This window comes from Archocentrus centrarchus, chromosome 7, assembly GCF_007364275.1.
Source record: "Archocentrus centrarchus isolate MPI-CPG fArcCen1 chromosome 7, fArcCen1, whole genome shotgun sequence".
Taxonomy (NCBI): Eukaryota; Metazoa; Chordata; class Actinopteri; order Cichliformes; family Cichlidae; genus Archocentrus; species Archocentrus centrarchus.
Window position 1 is genome coordinate 26094585 of NC_044352.1, and position 15467 is coordinate 26110051.

Here is a 15467-nt window from a genome sequence, read left to right on the forward strand (position 1 = left end):
AGACAATTTGAAACCTGTTAAGAGAAATTAAAGAACATAGATTTCTTTCATTTAGCTACACTGGCAATATATATATATATTTTTTTTACCAAAAATTTTTTTGTACCAAAAATTAAAAATTAAAAAATAAATAAAAATAATAATAATAATAATAATAATAATAATAAAACAACCAAACACTGGAGAATAAATATTTCACTTTTAAAAAATGTCCAGAAACATGTATTTACATCAATGTATACAGCTGTAATTAAGGAGAGGTAATTGAGAAATAATTGTAAAAAATGTGTCCCTCTTTAAAATGTTTATAAAAGCAGCTTTAATTTTTCCATTCAGAATCACATTTCTTGGAGAGTCACGTTAGTTCATCTTTACTTTTTTCCCTCCTCTTCTTTGTCCATATCTCTGACTCGCAGCAGCTGGAAGCCCTGACCACAGACGAGCACCCATCCCGCCTTCTTGCCTTCTCTCTCTTCCTTCAGACCCGTCTCAGGGCTTACCGCACTCCTCATCTTACCTACGCAGTCATTCTCTGTTTGATTTCTTGGATTAGTGGTCGTCTCTTCTTCTTTCTCACCAGCTGTCTTACTAACTGGGTCACCTGTCTCGCTCTCTACCTCAACAGGTGCTTTACTGCTGGTCTCATCAGCTGTTTCTTTATCCCTCTTGAGCTTCCCAACACTCTCCTGCACAGACTCAAATCCTATCTTCACTTTCTGATTTCCTTCCTCACCCTCCCACACCGCGAGCCCTGCAGCATCAGCAACATGTGAGCACAGTGCCCCAGTGTGGCTGATGCTATTACTGCAGACTTTCCAAAGGCAAACCCTTTGATCTGAGGAAGTGGAGACCAACAGGCCTGGTCTCATGAGCTTCAGCGCAGTCAGAGGGGCAGCGTGGGCCAGCGGGATGTGGCACTGGGAGTGGAGCTGAATCTGAAGCCTGTTTGGACATTGGAGCTGTGTTTGCAGGAAAGGCTGGGACTCAGAAATCTGAGAAAATCCTTTGTGGCTCCCAATTTTCCCATCTTCTGGATGCTGCACCCTGATTATGGACACAGTCAGCTGTCCATCATCTCCTCCACTAGCAACAGTTACCAGGCAACTACCCTGTTGTTGTCCCTGTTTCACTGCCCAAACTGCCAATGAGTTAATGCCACTCTGGTGGGCGGGAACATCAAGACAGGGGATTGGTGCTGTTGTAGCATTACTGGAATAATCTGTTGAGAAGGATGAAGAGTCACTCAAATTCCACACAGTGATTTTTCCATCAGTTGCAGCAGTGAACAGCAGTTTGCACCTGCAAGAGAAACACACTGTTATGGATAAACCTTATAAACATGAGTGTTAAAAAAGGAAATGATTTCTTCATGCTTTCCTGAACACTGTATATCTAAACACATTATTATATGCCATCTGTTTTTCTAAAATATTGCCTTTTAATTAATCAAAATCAAAGAAACAAAGAAACCAAAAAATATTAAACAACAAAACTATGGTCTGTTTCTGTACAGCAAGAAGTAATAACTCATGAATAAAAAGATAATCGTTATAACCTGTTGCCTTTGTCATCTTCCAGGCTGCAGGTGGCGACACTGAGCACACAGCGCTGATGGTAAAATGTTTCCCACAGCAAATCAATTTTCCCTTTCCCTTCATTGACAGAGAACAGTCTGGAAAAGACAGTAACTGAGGTGAGGAAGGAGTGCATTAAAAGAGAATATTAGAAATTATAGCAACACACAGGAATCGTACACATTACCAAAACATTTCCATGAATCTTCCATGCTACTTTTAATGACCATAATTTCTCTGAATTCTCTGCATATACAAATTTACCACTGCATAACTTGACTAAATTCAAATTATGTGTATACAAAAAAAACCAAAAAACAACAACAACAACAAAAACACTAAGATATTTACAGAATAATATATCAAGCCCTGAAAACTCCATTGTTGTTTTGGAATATAAATAAGTCAAAAGAATGTCAAGTAACTCTGGAAGTAACTTCATCAGCCATAATGTTGACGTTCAGACACACAAAACCACACTAATCTGTGACTTTGATGTGTTTACCTACACACATGTTAATGTTTGCATCTTACATGGTTACATGGCAGAAATATAAACTCCTTTTGAGTACTTTTGAGTTAAAAGTACTCGAAACTACAAAAGCTGATGAGACACACTCGCATAAAACTTTCTGATTGTAGCTCATAAATGAAACAATACACAATCAGACACACATGACAGTACAAATTTAAAGCCTTTGATTCCATTATTACAGCTGTTACAGTCATCACCATCACCAACCCTGTACTCAATAAAATACTTTTTTGAGGGCATCAGACATTGTGATTTTCTCTTCTGCAGCCCCAAGGAAAAGCTGGAAAACTTTAACTTTGCCATGATGACAGCTGGGAATGACCCTGAACAGGATAAGCAGAAGAGAATGGATGGATGGATGATGAATACCAACCTGACAGCCCCGTCACTGCAGGCCAGAGCCACAAGGACACGGTTTACTTCTTCATCCACCACTGCTGCAGACATGTACCTAAAAACACAAACAAAGACTGTAATCAAAGGCACATTTTTGAATGAAAAACTGGACAAAAAAACTCCAAAACAATGAATTTATCCATCCGTCTGTCGCAGGGCTAACACACAGAGACCGACAACCATTCACACTCATAACTACAGTTCATTTACCATTCACCAAGAACATGCATGCCTTTGGACTGTGGGAGAAAGCCAGATTACTCAGAAAACCCACACAGACATGGGGAGAACATACAAACTCCACACAGAAAGGCCCCAGGTGGGATTCAAATACAGGACTTTCATGCTATGAGGTGACAGTGCTAACCACCATGCCACCGTCAGCCTCCAAAAAACCCGCCCAAAAAAACAGACACACAGACTTTTTATGAGGAGGACTGTTGGGGATGAATGACGAAGGTAGGACAGAAATATAAGGACCTCTTTAGGGTGCATTTATAGAATTTTCTTTGCAGAGAATAAACAAATACCAGGATGTCACTGGCTATTTAAATATTTAAGCATGTCAATCTTTGCTCCACAAACCAAATAACTTTAAAAATTTGGTCAAAATTTACCTTGTTTCTGGGTCCATTTTCACCATCTTGTGTCTGTTGCGCCTCCTCTCCCACTCTTTGTCCAACCGGTGACTGGCTACCTGGATCACCTGACAGGAAGGAGCCAGTCTCTGCCTGTCCCAAACAAATAACAGCCGGTAACACTGTATTTGAGCCCGGCCGCCAGCTGACACGAGCAAAGCAGAGAGAAATTTAGACGGGTTTCCACTCCCTCCCTCTGCCCGTGTTATTGCTGTCACTGTGCGGACGCTTGAGATGTGGTCAGTGATTACTGAAAGAACTTTAATATTGCCAGAGGCAGGGTGCACTGCAAGGACAGTTAGACTAGTGTCCTCTCCCCCTGTCACCACTAACTCCCAGTGCCTTGCCACTTCGCCTCCTTCATTTTCATTGTTTCTTGTCTGATTCCCATTCCCAAACTCCCCTATCCTCCCCAGCCTGCATACACACCCAATGCCTCTTCCATGGACTCCCTCTTTCAAGCCCATCCCTCCAGTCCTTCCTGCCTTCCCATTGCAGCCCACTGCTTCTCCGGGGGGTTGTGAAGCCAGGACAGCCCCCTGCTTGATGAAGACCAAAGCTCCATATCCGGGCCAAATCCCTTTGTGGGATGGCCACAAACTCCAAGAACGGTGTCCCCCACCACAAGGCACTGCTAACAGTCTCTCCTGCCTCACAGGGTCCCAAACCACAAAGTGGACTGCATGAAAGCCAACAATTACAAATCTGGCTTCTCTGCCTTCCTCCTTCAAATTGTGTTCTTTGTTATACATCTCTTCACATTCCTCTGTGCCCTCTTCTTCCTCCTCCTCCTCCTCTGTTTTTTCAGGTTCAAGAATTAAAATCCTCTCCAGCCACTCCATTCCCTTGCAGGCACGCTGGACCCTGAGAACCTCCAGTCGAAGCCTTTCTTCATTCTCTTCACTCCTTTCTGCAGTATTATTGTGTCTACTTTCTTCAAGGTTTTCTGGGGGAGATGAATGCACTCTAAAAACTCTAACACAGCCGTCCCTGCCAGTGCTGTAGAACAGGCCTTGGTACTCAAACACTGAGGTTACACCTTGTTTTCCATGCACCCCAAACAGACAGCTCAAAGGATGCAGCAACCGGTCACACATCTCTTTGCTTTCTTCATTCTCCATCATTCTGCTGTTCCCATCTCCACCACCTCCATTTCCCTCAGCCCTCCCTTCCTCATAATCACTTTGTTTACTGTCTGTCAGTGATTCCTCATTTGTCTCCTCATCATCTCCTTTTCTTTGCTTTGATGTTTCCCTTTCCTGAAACAGAAGTAGGGATCCTCTCCTGTCTCCACACACCCAAAGCACCTCCTGTGACCTGGACTGGAGGCGCACTGCAGCTGTAAGCCAGCGTTTAGCGCATGGAGGGAGGAAGAAAGAAGGCAGAGCAGTGATGCTGAGAGTTAAAGAATAGGATTCATTTAACTTTGTCTCTACACGCCAGCGATAGACAAGTCCTTCAGCACCTGAAGCTAGCAAATATGCACATTCTTTTCCCTTGTGCCAAATAAGAGTATGGATCTTCCCTGATCCACATGTAAGTGGAATCCCAGACGGAGAATGAGACACGGGAAAGACTTGTAAGCACCCACTAAGGTTTCCCACAGCACACAAATCAGCTGTGGTGGTTGACTCTTTCACACTGATTGTTACTGTTTCCATCACACAGTAGGACTGAAACTCAGGAGTCCCATGCCACACTACCTCCCACTTTCCAGCACTATATTGGTAAACTATTCCTTTGTCAGTGCAAACTACAAACTTACACCGACTCCAGCTCGTATTTTCATCCTCTTCTCCTGCTATACAAACTGCTTTAGGCAGGCCTTGACCAGGAAATTTCAGGTCAGTTAGCTTCTCTGCCACTGCCTCCTCCTCTATACTCTGTTTCTTCTCGTTGCCCTCCACTTTCCACAGCCTAACCCCTCCATCCGCCCCTCCTGTAGCCACCCATCTTGCTTCATCTCCCTCACTGACTGCCAGTGCACGAACACCCCCTGCTCGATGTCCCTTCAACATGCGAACCACCTTCCCACCTTCAGCCCAGTCCCAGACTAAGCAAGCCCCATCTTCTCCAGCACTGAATACATTCCCTGATGAGAGACGGACTGAGAACACCCTGGCCTGATGTCCATATAGGACCCTTAAACAAACTGGGTTCAAGTCCCCACATTTCCCTTCAGGCCCACCTAAAGCACCAACACCCCATATCCTCACACTGCGGTCATCAGAGGCTGAAGCTAAATATCCTTTCTCCTGGAGGTAAGAGATTCTGAAAATGACTCCGGTGTGGCCCAGTAGACGTCGTTCAATTGGAGCTTTGGATTTGGGATTGCTACTTTTGTCCTTTCCTCCTCCAGGCTTCCAGAGAACCAGCTGATTGAACACAGTCCCCCCCAACTATGACAGTATCCACCCAGGATTCATGAACCAGAAGGAGAGCAGAATACAGCAAGCACCCCTCCAGACAGGAATGCTGAGCCAGGGCATTTCCTGTTACGCCATCCAAGAGAAGAGCACTGTTATGGGCAAGAGCCACAACCAACACTGATTGACTGTCTCCAGAGAGCCAGCGGACATCCAGGGCCCAGTCCTGTAGCTCCATGAGAGGACCCAGGACCTCCAGGTGAGAATACTCTTCCCCATCCTCCACATGAAGCCTTAAAAGCCTCACAGCTTTGCCTCCAAATACTGCAAGGTCACAGAAGGTTGGCTCTGTAGTGGTCAGTGCTGGGGATTAAGAGCCAAAAATGTACGCATGTTAAAAATAAAGCAAAAATAACTAGAGGCTTTAGGTGAATAAAAAGTAATGCATATACCCTCAATTTAATCTAAAGGCCGTTTAACACTGGATGCATTGGGTAAAAACGACACAAAATTCCGAATCTTTCGGATTCGTGTAAAGGCCTTGCAAATATCCCTATCACTGCTTATACTTTATTTTCAATTATTTTATCATCTGCCAATGACAACAAAAGTGATCTATTCTTGGCTCCAGATTTGCTCATCTTTAACTATATCACTCTGTTACTCATTTTCCATATATACTAACATATAATAAAAATAATAAAACTAAACAAGACATAAGAGAATAGCCAAAAAAAACCCTGTTAGCTCATACTGACAATTGCTCTGTCGTGGCACAGCTTCCTGACCTCTGGGTCTTACTCCATGGATCCGGTAATGTTGGAGGACACTCTGGGAGACACAGACTTTAGGGTGAGGTTGGAGTCTGTACACCGTCAAGACTGGACCCTCACCTGCCAGAAAAGAAAAGGATTATGTCTGTGTGTGTGTGTGTGTGTGTGTGTGTGTGTGTGTGTGTGTGTGTGTGTGTGTGTGTGTGTGTGTGTGTGTGTCAAGCTAACCAACATACCAAACAGAGTTACTAACAGAACGTCACGCAGATACAAAATGAAGAAGTGTTGGAAGTTAGAAGTTACACTTTAACAAAAATGTAATCAATATAGGAGCACTGTGGAAAACACAACAGTGCATCACAAGAATAATCACTTGCTGTCTTGTATGCCGAGCACAAATACTGCCACTAACCTTTAAGCAGGAATGCATTCTGAAGGAACTCCAAAGCTGTGACTGGCGCAACCAGGGCCACTGTCTCCATCTCTTAATAACTCAAAAACAACTGTCACCAAAGGCACATTTATAGGGATGGGGAAGAAGATGATCCGCTGTGGCGAGCCCTAAGGGACCAGCCAAAAGAAGAAGACCACAGGCACATTATGAATGGAGCCCGGAAGCTCTACAGTTTCAACTTACAACTTACACTGTAAAACATGTTAGGATTCAGAGAAGACGGAAAACGGGCAGTGAAATCGAGTGCTGAGTGAACATTAACCTTAAAATTAGCAAAACAAGCTAACAGCAGGAGTTCGTCTGGTGTTGTTTGGTAAAGAATAAGATATCCAACGACCGAAAACCTTGACAGGTAAACAATAATATCGCTACATGCCTACTTACACACACTCTCGGTGCAGGAAAGTGTTCAAACACAAGTATTAAGTCACTATTTAGGTCCACCAAAGGCAGTCTGGGACTACCCATGTGTTTCTGTCCAGGCTTTCCTGCCGCGTTTTAACCAATCAAGCTGCACTACTGGGTTGCTCAACGCTGATTGGCTAGTACGAGGGTAGCCATGTTTTCATTGGCGAAATCGGCGCACGTGAGAGACAGCCCTTAAGTTGTGCTGCCTTTAAAGATTGTCGATAAAACTAGGTCAGTAGCCTCAGTCATAGGCATTGATTTTAAAATATCAAATAGGATACCTACTCTAAGTTTCTGAACTCTTTACTTTATCTTGTTTTGCTTTACCAAAGCTATTATTATCATTTTTAATACCACAGCTGCACCTGCAGTAATGCGGTTTTTGCACTTTCTCACGCTTCGCCTAATGTAGTGGGATTTTGGATACATAAGTGTAAAGTCACGTCACCTATCTTAATGTTTAATGTAACATATTTTGTAATCTTGTGCCAAAAAGGCAAGATGCGCAACAGCACAATCGTCTCTTTAAATCCTCGGAGAGCCCTTAAACGCATCACGAGGCAGTGAAAGGTAAGAGATTGCTCCCAGCTGTGTGAGGTAGCGGTCCGGCTAACTTTGGAGCTAACTATGCCTGGGAAATGTAAATTCCAAGATTCCTGGCTCGCAAAGGACGTTTACAAGGACTGGCTGGTTAAGGACGTCCAGGACATTCATTTCGCCCGATGTAGGGCCTGTTGTAAATCAATCAAACTTCAGACCATGGGCGAGGCTGCTCTTACCAGCCACGCAGGGGGAGCTGGCCACAAAGCGGCGGTCCGCAAGCTGCTGGAAGGTGGGTCACTTCCAGTTTATCCAGCTGGAAAATAAAAGCAATGCCAGAAAGTGTTAAAGCACTATATGCATTGCTTGTTGTAATAACTGATTCATTGCTGTCTGTTTCAGCTTGAGTAATTATAAAATTATATTGTCGTTGGTGGGCGTGTGTTTGGCTACATTAGTCTAGACTACAATGTAATAACATCTGTCCCAGGACGTCCGGTTATCAGGAAATCACTGAGTACATCTTATTTTATATAGTGTAGGTCTTGACTGACTTTATTTCAGGTTTTATATGATGTATCATTATAGCTGAAAAACAACAGTAAGGAGCAGCAGTCTGCATCCAGAGACTACTGAATAAGACCTCCTCTTGGGGTAACAGCTATGTTGTCATTAAGATATAATGACTAAATACATTCTTATAATACAATGAATATAAGGTGCATTAGTTTGGCCCCACTACAAGGGGTTAACCAATGAATTGAATTAAGGCAATTAATTAAAGTAAGACTGTAAGGATGTTTGTGTTTATTTTACAAAAAGCTGCAAATCCATGAAGAAAACGCAATAATCATATCTCACTAATATCTCATATGCAAAGAACATTCAGTGTTCATGAATAAACTAAACCTGTAAACTATGTTTGGGGGGTAAGTGTGTAATTTTGACCAAGTAGGAAAAACGAATCTGTGATTATTCACTTTAACTGAAAAGTTCAGCCTTTGTTTGTTTTCATTTTTTTAGTGCACTTTAGCATTTTAGGAAACATTAAAAAAAACCTTTAACACCTTCATATAACTCTAAATTGTTTTGTTTACCTTATCATAATAATTATTTACAATTTCTACAAAGATGTGTTGTATTTGATGGCATTTAATAACCTGAGAGCATTGGTATGAAACGTTGAACTGTGTGTAACAGTGTAGTGGTTTATACATTTGTATAACAAGCAAAGGATTCCCAGAGGAGACACAAATCCCTTTGGGGTTGTGTCAGGAAGGTATGGAAGCTTGTTTCTGACACGGAAAAGAAAAAAATTATGCTGTCTGTAAATCAAAATTTTGGGTTAGTATGTCAAAATTTTGACATACTAACATACTAAAAAAAATCTGCCTAATCAAACATGTGCAGCTACCCACTGTGGAGACAACTTTATGAATAAGAGAGCGACCGGAGGTAGCTCTCATAAACCCCAATATTCACCTGTTTAAAGGGTCAGGCCATGCAGATTATATAAAATGCTCACTTGCTACTAAAGAGAGTGCTCATTTTAGTGCCAGCTCCCCGTTTTCATGATACTATTATCTCCACAAAGCCATGTCAGTTTACCCAGCAGGCACAGTGTCCTACAGTATAATGCAGCCAGCCTGGAAGCCGAGTGAATAACCCCTGCATTTAATGTTAAAGTGTACAGTTTTTAAATTTTCCACTGGATTCCAGAGGTGGCAAAAGTACTGACATTCTGTACTTAAGTAGAAGTACAAGTACTTGTGTTAAAAAATACTTTGGTAAAAGTCGAAGTACTGGTTCAAGTTCTTTACTTAAGTAAAAGTAAAAAAGTACAGGCTCTGAAATTTACTCAAAGTAAGAAAGTAAAAGTAGCTCTTTGGAGGACGTTTCTACCTGCTATTTTTGTGTAAAGCTAACTGAACCTTATTATATATTATTGTAATAATATAAAATAATACATGAGAACACAAACGTTATTCCAATCTAAATTTTAATTCTAATGAATGTACTCAGCTTGAATCACAAACTGTGAAAGGGAATTTAAACACAGCTCTGTTCTCTGTGTCCTCCATAGTAGAGGGTGACTGTGTCTCCACCTAAACACCAACATGAGGATACTCAGGGGTTACAGTGGGATTCAGAAGGTGGAGGAACCCTAAGATCAGCTGTAGTGGCTCTGCATGGGGAGAAGAATCACAACTTTCTATTGTGAGCTGCAGTAAATGATGTTGGTGTGCAGGCTGTGATCAGCTGACCTGCTGCTGCTCTGAGGTTTACTGCTCTGTGTGGATGAACTGAATTAACACAAAGATGTAACCCAGTATTTCACAGCTCTCTGAGCTGATCTCCATCCCCTACACTGACAGCATACAGGCTGTAGAAATGTTAGATTCAGTGATCTCAGCATCAGCAGCTTTGATTCAAACTCATCTCTGCTGCACTGATGTAACCTGTAACTCTGACCATGAACACAAAGTGCACCAACACAGAGCTTTACTGTAAATACAGTACAACAAGATAACCTGTTTATTACGTACTAAACTGCAGTATTTTCATACAATCTTTGAATAACACAAAGTCAGCATACTTCTGTTTATTTTCCAGTCCTTACCTTTAATTCTAGCCTCTCTTCGTCCTCTCCTGTCCCCTTTCTCCATCTCTGAGTGAACTTCTCTCTCTTTGCTCTCCCTGAAATACAGCAGCTCTTCTTTTAGCTAGTAGACACACTGTGTGACAAACTGCAGACACTTTGTGTGTTTGCTGATATTTGTTGAGCATTTAAAAACGTTGCATTTACCTGCCACACGTTATTCCCTTCATGCTCGCTCCTCTTCAGTAGCGCTAGCTAAGCTGTTTATGTGCCGCGAGCATAATTTACGGATTCGGTCCGGCCCGCTGTGATTCCTGATTATAGCGCTATAAATGAGACATTAATTACATGGGTTTGTGTATTTAATCCCTTAGTACCCGATAAGCCCCGGTGATGGAGGATACGCCAGTACGATTGTCTCCTATATGTTAATATTCCTCCGTTTAGGCTCAGATCGCTTGATGACTGACGGCGCACTGACCGGAAACGCAAACTTCTCCCTGACGTGTTAAAAAGTAACGAGTCTGTTTTGAAAATGTAAGAAGTAGAAAGTACCGATACTTGTGTAAAAATGTAGGGAGTAAAAGTAAAAAGTACTCAGAAAAATAAATACTCAAATAAAGTACAGATACCTAAAAAATCTACTTAAGTACAGTAACGAAGTATTTGTACTTCGTTACTTCCCACCTCTGCTGGATTCCATTTAGAGAACTCAACCTTGAGCTTGTTTACTGACTGTACTTACTTTGTGGACTTTTTTACTTTTTAAATTTGCTTTGGACATGCTCAAATATCATTTACACTTTTATTAGTATCAGTTGCTACCATACACCACAAATATGGGCAGTAATATCGGTGTAAGGTGCTTTGGACACAGTGTTTGTGGAAAGGTGGTGTTGCTCCTCTGTCCACCAGAGGGAGGCGCTCTTTGTTAATTTTTCTGATACACACGTACCTGCAGTCCCTCCCTGTCTGCCTCCTTAAACCTTTTTTTTTTTTTTTATTATTATTATCAGGCAATTTGCTGATGACAAATGCCATTGGGCAGGTGAACGGCAGCATGAACCAGGTAATTATTGAAAGTTTTGGTTTCAGTTTATTTGGGGGTTAACCTGGAGCTGGTCGTGACACCTCAGATTGATAAAGAAGCATTAATGCTAGAAATACCAAATGTTCCGCCTCCTTCTTAGGCAGAGGACAGCAAGGAGCAAGTGGCCATCTGCCTCCAGCGTGACGCCTTGGACAGAATAACAGGCAGCGACTGGTCAGATCTGCACCACAGCCCCTCTACAAACTCCACCTCCCACAATGCAGAGCTACAGGATGTGGCATTTCCTGCTACCTACTTCACAGCACCAGGTACCCACAAATAAAGGCCCACAAGCTGCTCGAGCATGTGTTGCCTGGAAACCTTTGCACAGCGAGTTTTCTGTTGGCACATATTGGAATATTCTACTATTAATTTGATTAATACTCCACTCTTAATTAAGAAACAATAACCTTGAGCTGAATGAGATAATTGGTTCGGTTAACATTACTGAGGGTGAGGAGGAAAGAGTGTAATTATACACAGACCACGATAAGTTACAGCTGTTTTGCTGCAGAGATGGCTTTAATGTTGGATACTCATTAAAAGGACTAGGCTCTTTAGACTGTGAATGGGAAGAAGCAGCCCATGTGACCAACCTAAATAAATTACTGTCATTAACAAGATTGATAGTCCAATTATTAGAGTTCAAGTAATACTCTCCAAAAGAGCAGTGGTATGGTGTTTAAAGTGTCTGCATACAGTGTTTATGATGATGTCACACACTCTCTGTGCACTATAAATAAGAGACTAAATAGCTGGATGTGTTTGAAATTAATGGCCAGTGTGGAAGAATCTCTGCTGTTCTCATTTGGATCTGTCATTTGTCGTGTCGCTTGTGATGCAGACGGATCGCTGTTCAATGTTTTGTTACCAAGATTCATGGTACTCACAGGATGGATCCTGTTTAGTTGATCCCTCAGCTTTTCCTCTAGTTTAGCTCTGTGGTTAAAATAAAATATTTTGACAACTACAGTACTGTGCAAAAATCTTGAGCCATCTCTCATTTCTTTATATTTTGTTAGGGAAATGGGTGCAGGGATTTACTGAAATGCACAAACATACATGGAAGTAGAGTATATGAGGCAAAAACAGAGTTTGTACAATTCTAACAAGCTTGAAAGTCAGTATTTGGTATGATCACCTTTATTCTTCAACACAGCCTGAACTCCCTTCAATTCAATTTTCATTTATTTATATAGCACCAAATCACAACAACAGTTGCCTCAAGGTGCTTTATATTGTAAGGTACAGTAATACAGGGAAAACCCAACAGTCTGAGCGTATGAGCAAGCACTTGGCAACAGTGGGAAGGAAAAACTCCCGTTTAACATGGAGAAACCTCCGGCAGAACCAGGCAGCCATTATTTTCAAACACATCCAGCACAGAGGGTGTCCGTCTCCCGAATCCAGAGAGGGAGCTGGTTCCACAGAAGAGGGGCCTGAAAGCTCCCATTCTGCTGTCATTTCTTTAAGTAGTCTTCAGGAATAATTCTCCAGGCTATGTTTTTCTATCCAAGTATGCTTTTACTGCATTGACAGCGTGTGTGTGTGTGTGTGTGTGTTTCATGCTGACAGATGAAACTGTTGCCAATCAGATGCTTTCCAGGTGGCATCACATGGCGGATCAGAATCTGACAGCACTTTTAAGCAATCCTGATAGGGGTAGATGCAGAAAAGGCATTTGACTCAGTAAATTGGAATTTTCCCTGCATATATTTGGATTTCGTGATACAATTATTAAAACTATCCAGGCATTGTAATGACCATCCCACTGCCAATATTAAAATAAATGGATATACTTTTACCCTAGAAAGGAGGGGGTGAGACAAGGCTGTGCATGCTTCTGAAAATTATAGTGTTATATTATTATATTATGATGCTGACTGTGCCTAGGTATAGTCTCACAGAGCTGCTGGCCTGGCTGTGGAATTGTTTTTATTTATTTTTTTTTATTATCAAACCTTCACATATTTATAAAGAACAGCCTTCTTCTCTCTAGTAAATTTGAGACACATATGAACTCTGTGAAAATCAGCTGATACCTGTGACCTGTACTACAAAGTACATTCAACATATGCAGCCAAGCCAGCTAACAATAAGCACAGCTGTGCTGGCATCAGATGACTAAATGAACAAGCACAAAGCTGCATATTTTTCTCAAGAAGGACAAACTATTATCCTAAAAAATATGAGGAATTTCAAAATATAATCCAGGCTAAAGACCAGAAAAACTGTAAGACAGCAGGCTTATCGGGAAGTATAATAATGAATTATTTTAATTATTAGTTTTATTTTAGCCTTATTCTTTAAACTGCAATGCTGGTGTTTAACAGCCTTGGAAGCAAAGAAAGTAAATCAAAAGTTGCCTTGCAAACCTCATGTCTTGCTTTGTAGTACAGACCTCAGTCTAGTTTTTGAACTCTGACCTCGCAGGCACCTCCAGGCTTAGCAGCCAGCATCTCCAACCGTCAGGCAGCAAGACGGAAGACGCCAGTCGGCGCGCAGCTCAGCACGACTCCACAGGCATATCGAGACTGGAGCACCAGCAGATATCCGAGGCTCTGGAGCAGCAACAGCAGATGAAGATCCTGGAGTGGGAGAATAGGATGAAGGTGCTGGCATGGGAGCAGGACCTGGTGAGGGAGAAGAGGAGAGCGGCCCAGCAGAAGGAGAAAGCCTTCAGGATGAAAAAGGCCTACTACAAGGCCAAGCTGAAGAGAATGGGCGAGGACGTGCCGCCATCTTCCTCCAGCAGCAGCGACGAAGCTGAGAAAACATCTGTCCCGACTGGTTGATGAGCTTAAATATTTCTATTTTCTAGAGTGTTTGTGTTGTTCTTGTATTGTTTTGTCTGTATGCCATGGAACAATTTTTTTCTACATTTTTACATCGCTGCTGATAGTAAGAATCACACCAACCATCCCTCTGCAATGTGATTTCTTTCTAAATCCCCCCCCCCATTCTAACAGTTGTGAGAGGAACATTTAAAGTATTTTTAACTAATCTTATACAGCTACACAACAGTATAGACAACTGCAGTGTTACTTTGTGCACCTTGTTGAAACAGTTTCTAATAACAACCCTGTTTCATCTGTCATCCATCACAATCTATCCCCGGGATACAAAATCAATTTTCATTGATTGTTTAAGGCAGTATTATTTTCTCAGTCTAGGTTATTTTAAAGGATGTATTGAGACGACATGCACACACTACACATGAAAAAGTGACATTCCTAAAAGGACAATCTTTTAACAAGCTTTTGTAGTGCATGCTAACGTGAATATGTACGCTTTGTTTTTGATATGTAAGTAAATGTCCATTTTTTTTGGTACTACACTGAAGTTGGCTGAATAAATAAGTGGGAGAAACATATAACTGGTATTATTGCAAAGTGGAAGTGTTTAGATATCACAGTAACTCAGCCACAGTGGCAGACCACGTAAAGTTACAGAGTCCTGTGGCGCATAAAAGTCTCCAACGCTCTCCAACTGACTCAATAACTGCAGAGCTCCAAACCTCCTCTGGCATTAACATCAGCACAAAAACTGTGCTGGCAGCTTCCTGGCATGGATTTCCATGTCCCAGCAGGCCCTGTGGGTGGAATGTGTAGGTGGCCCAGTATGTATGCTTAAAACGTGGCTACAGAGATGTGCCTCTGTGCTGATTCTGCATGATAACCCCAAAGGGCTTTGATGGTGTTTACAGGTCAAATCAGTCAACTTTATCCACAGCTGGGATTGTAAGATTTCTTCATAGCTGTCACTTTGCGCACATGGCTAGTGTTAAACTTTACCCAAAGTGTGACCACTGAGTTGGAAATGTGCTATTGTCTGAAGTATTATTTTTATAGCGAAGAAAACCCCAAACTGCAAATACACCAGAGTTCCCGGGCAGAGGGTCAGTTTGCCCTGTGCCCACGTTCTTTTGCCCATATTTAAAATGCAGCTGCTTCTATACTGGGACTGTAAGCTTGCCTGGTGCCATGAAAATGTTCAAAACTCTTTGAGATTATCTGTGGTAAAATAAGTAGGAGTACCCACTGATGATCAAAACACCAGAAGAGGCAATTATCTTTTTGATGAATGCTCCTTAG

The 15467-nt window shown here is 41.9% G+C and overlaps 2 protein-coding genes across 2 annotated transcripts; one reads left to right on the forward strand and one right to left on the reverse strand.

Moving 5' to 3' along the window:
- Positions 1 to 218: 218 nt before the first annotated feature.
- On the reverse strand, positions 219 to 7234 carry wdr6 (WD repeat domain 6). The gene is given in 8 exon segments (XM_030734285.1): positions 219 to 1299; positions 1556 to 1672; positions 2483 to 2560; positions 3123 to 5539; positions 5541 to 5872; positions 6298 to 6402; positions 6695 to 6843; positions 7121 to 7234. Coding segments are annotated over 7 exon segments (4047 nt in total). The 5' UTR covers positions 6765 to 6843; positions 7121 to 7234; the 3' UTR covers positions 219 to 371.
- A 279-nt stretch (positions 7235 to 7513) lies between these two features.
- On the forward strand, positions 7514 to 14733 carry fsbp (fibrinogen silencer binding protein). The gene is made up of 4 exons (XM_030734288.1): positions 7514 to 7976; positions 11300 to 11352; positions 11474 to 11642; positions 13807 to 14733. The coding sequence occupies exons 1-4, from the start codon at positions 7772 to 7774 to the stop codon at positions 14166 to 14168; spliced, it is 789 nt and encodes a 262-aa protein (XP_030590148.1). The 5' UTR covers positions 7514 to 7771; the 3' UTR covers positions 14169 to 14733.
- Positions 14734 to 15467: the final 734 nt, after the last annotated feature.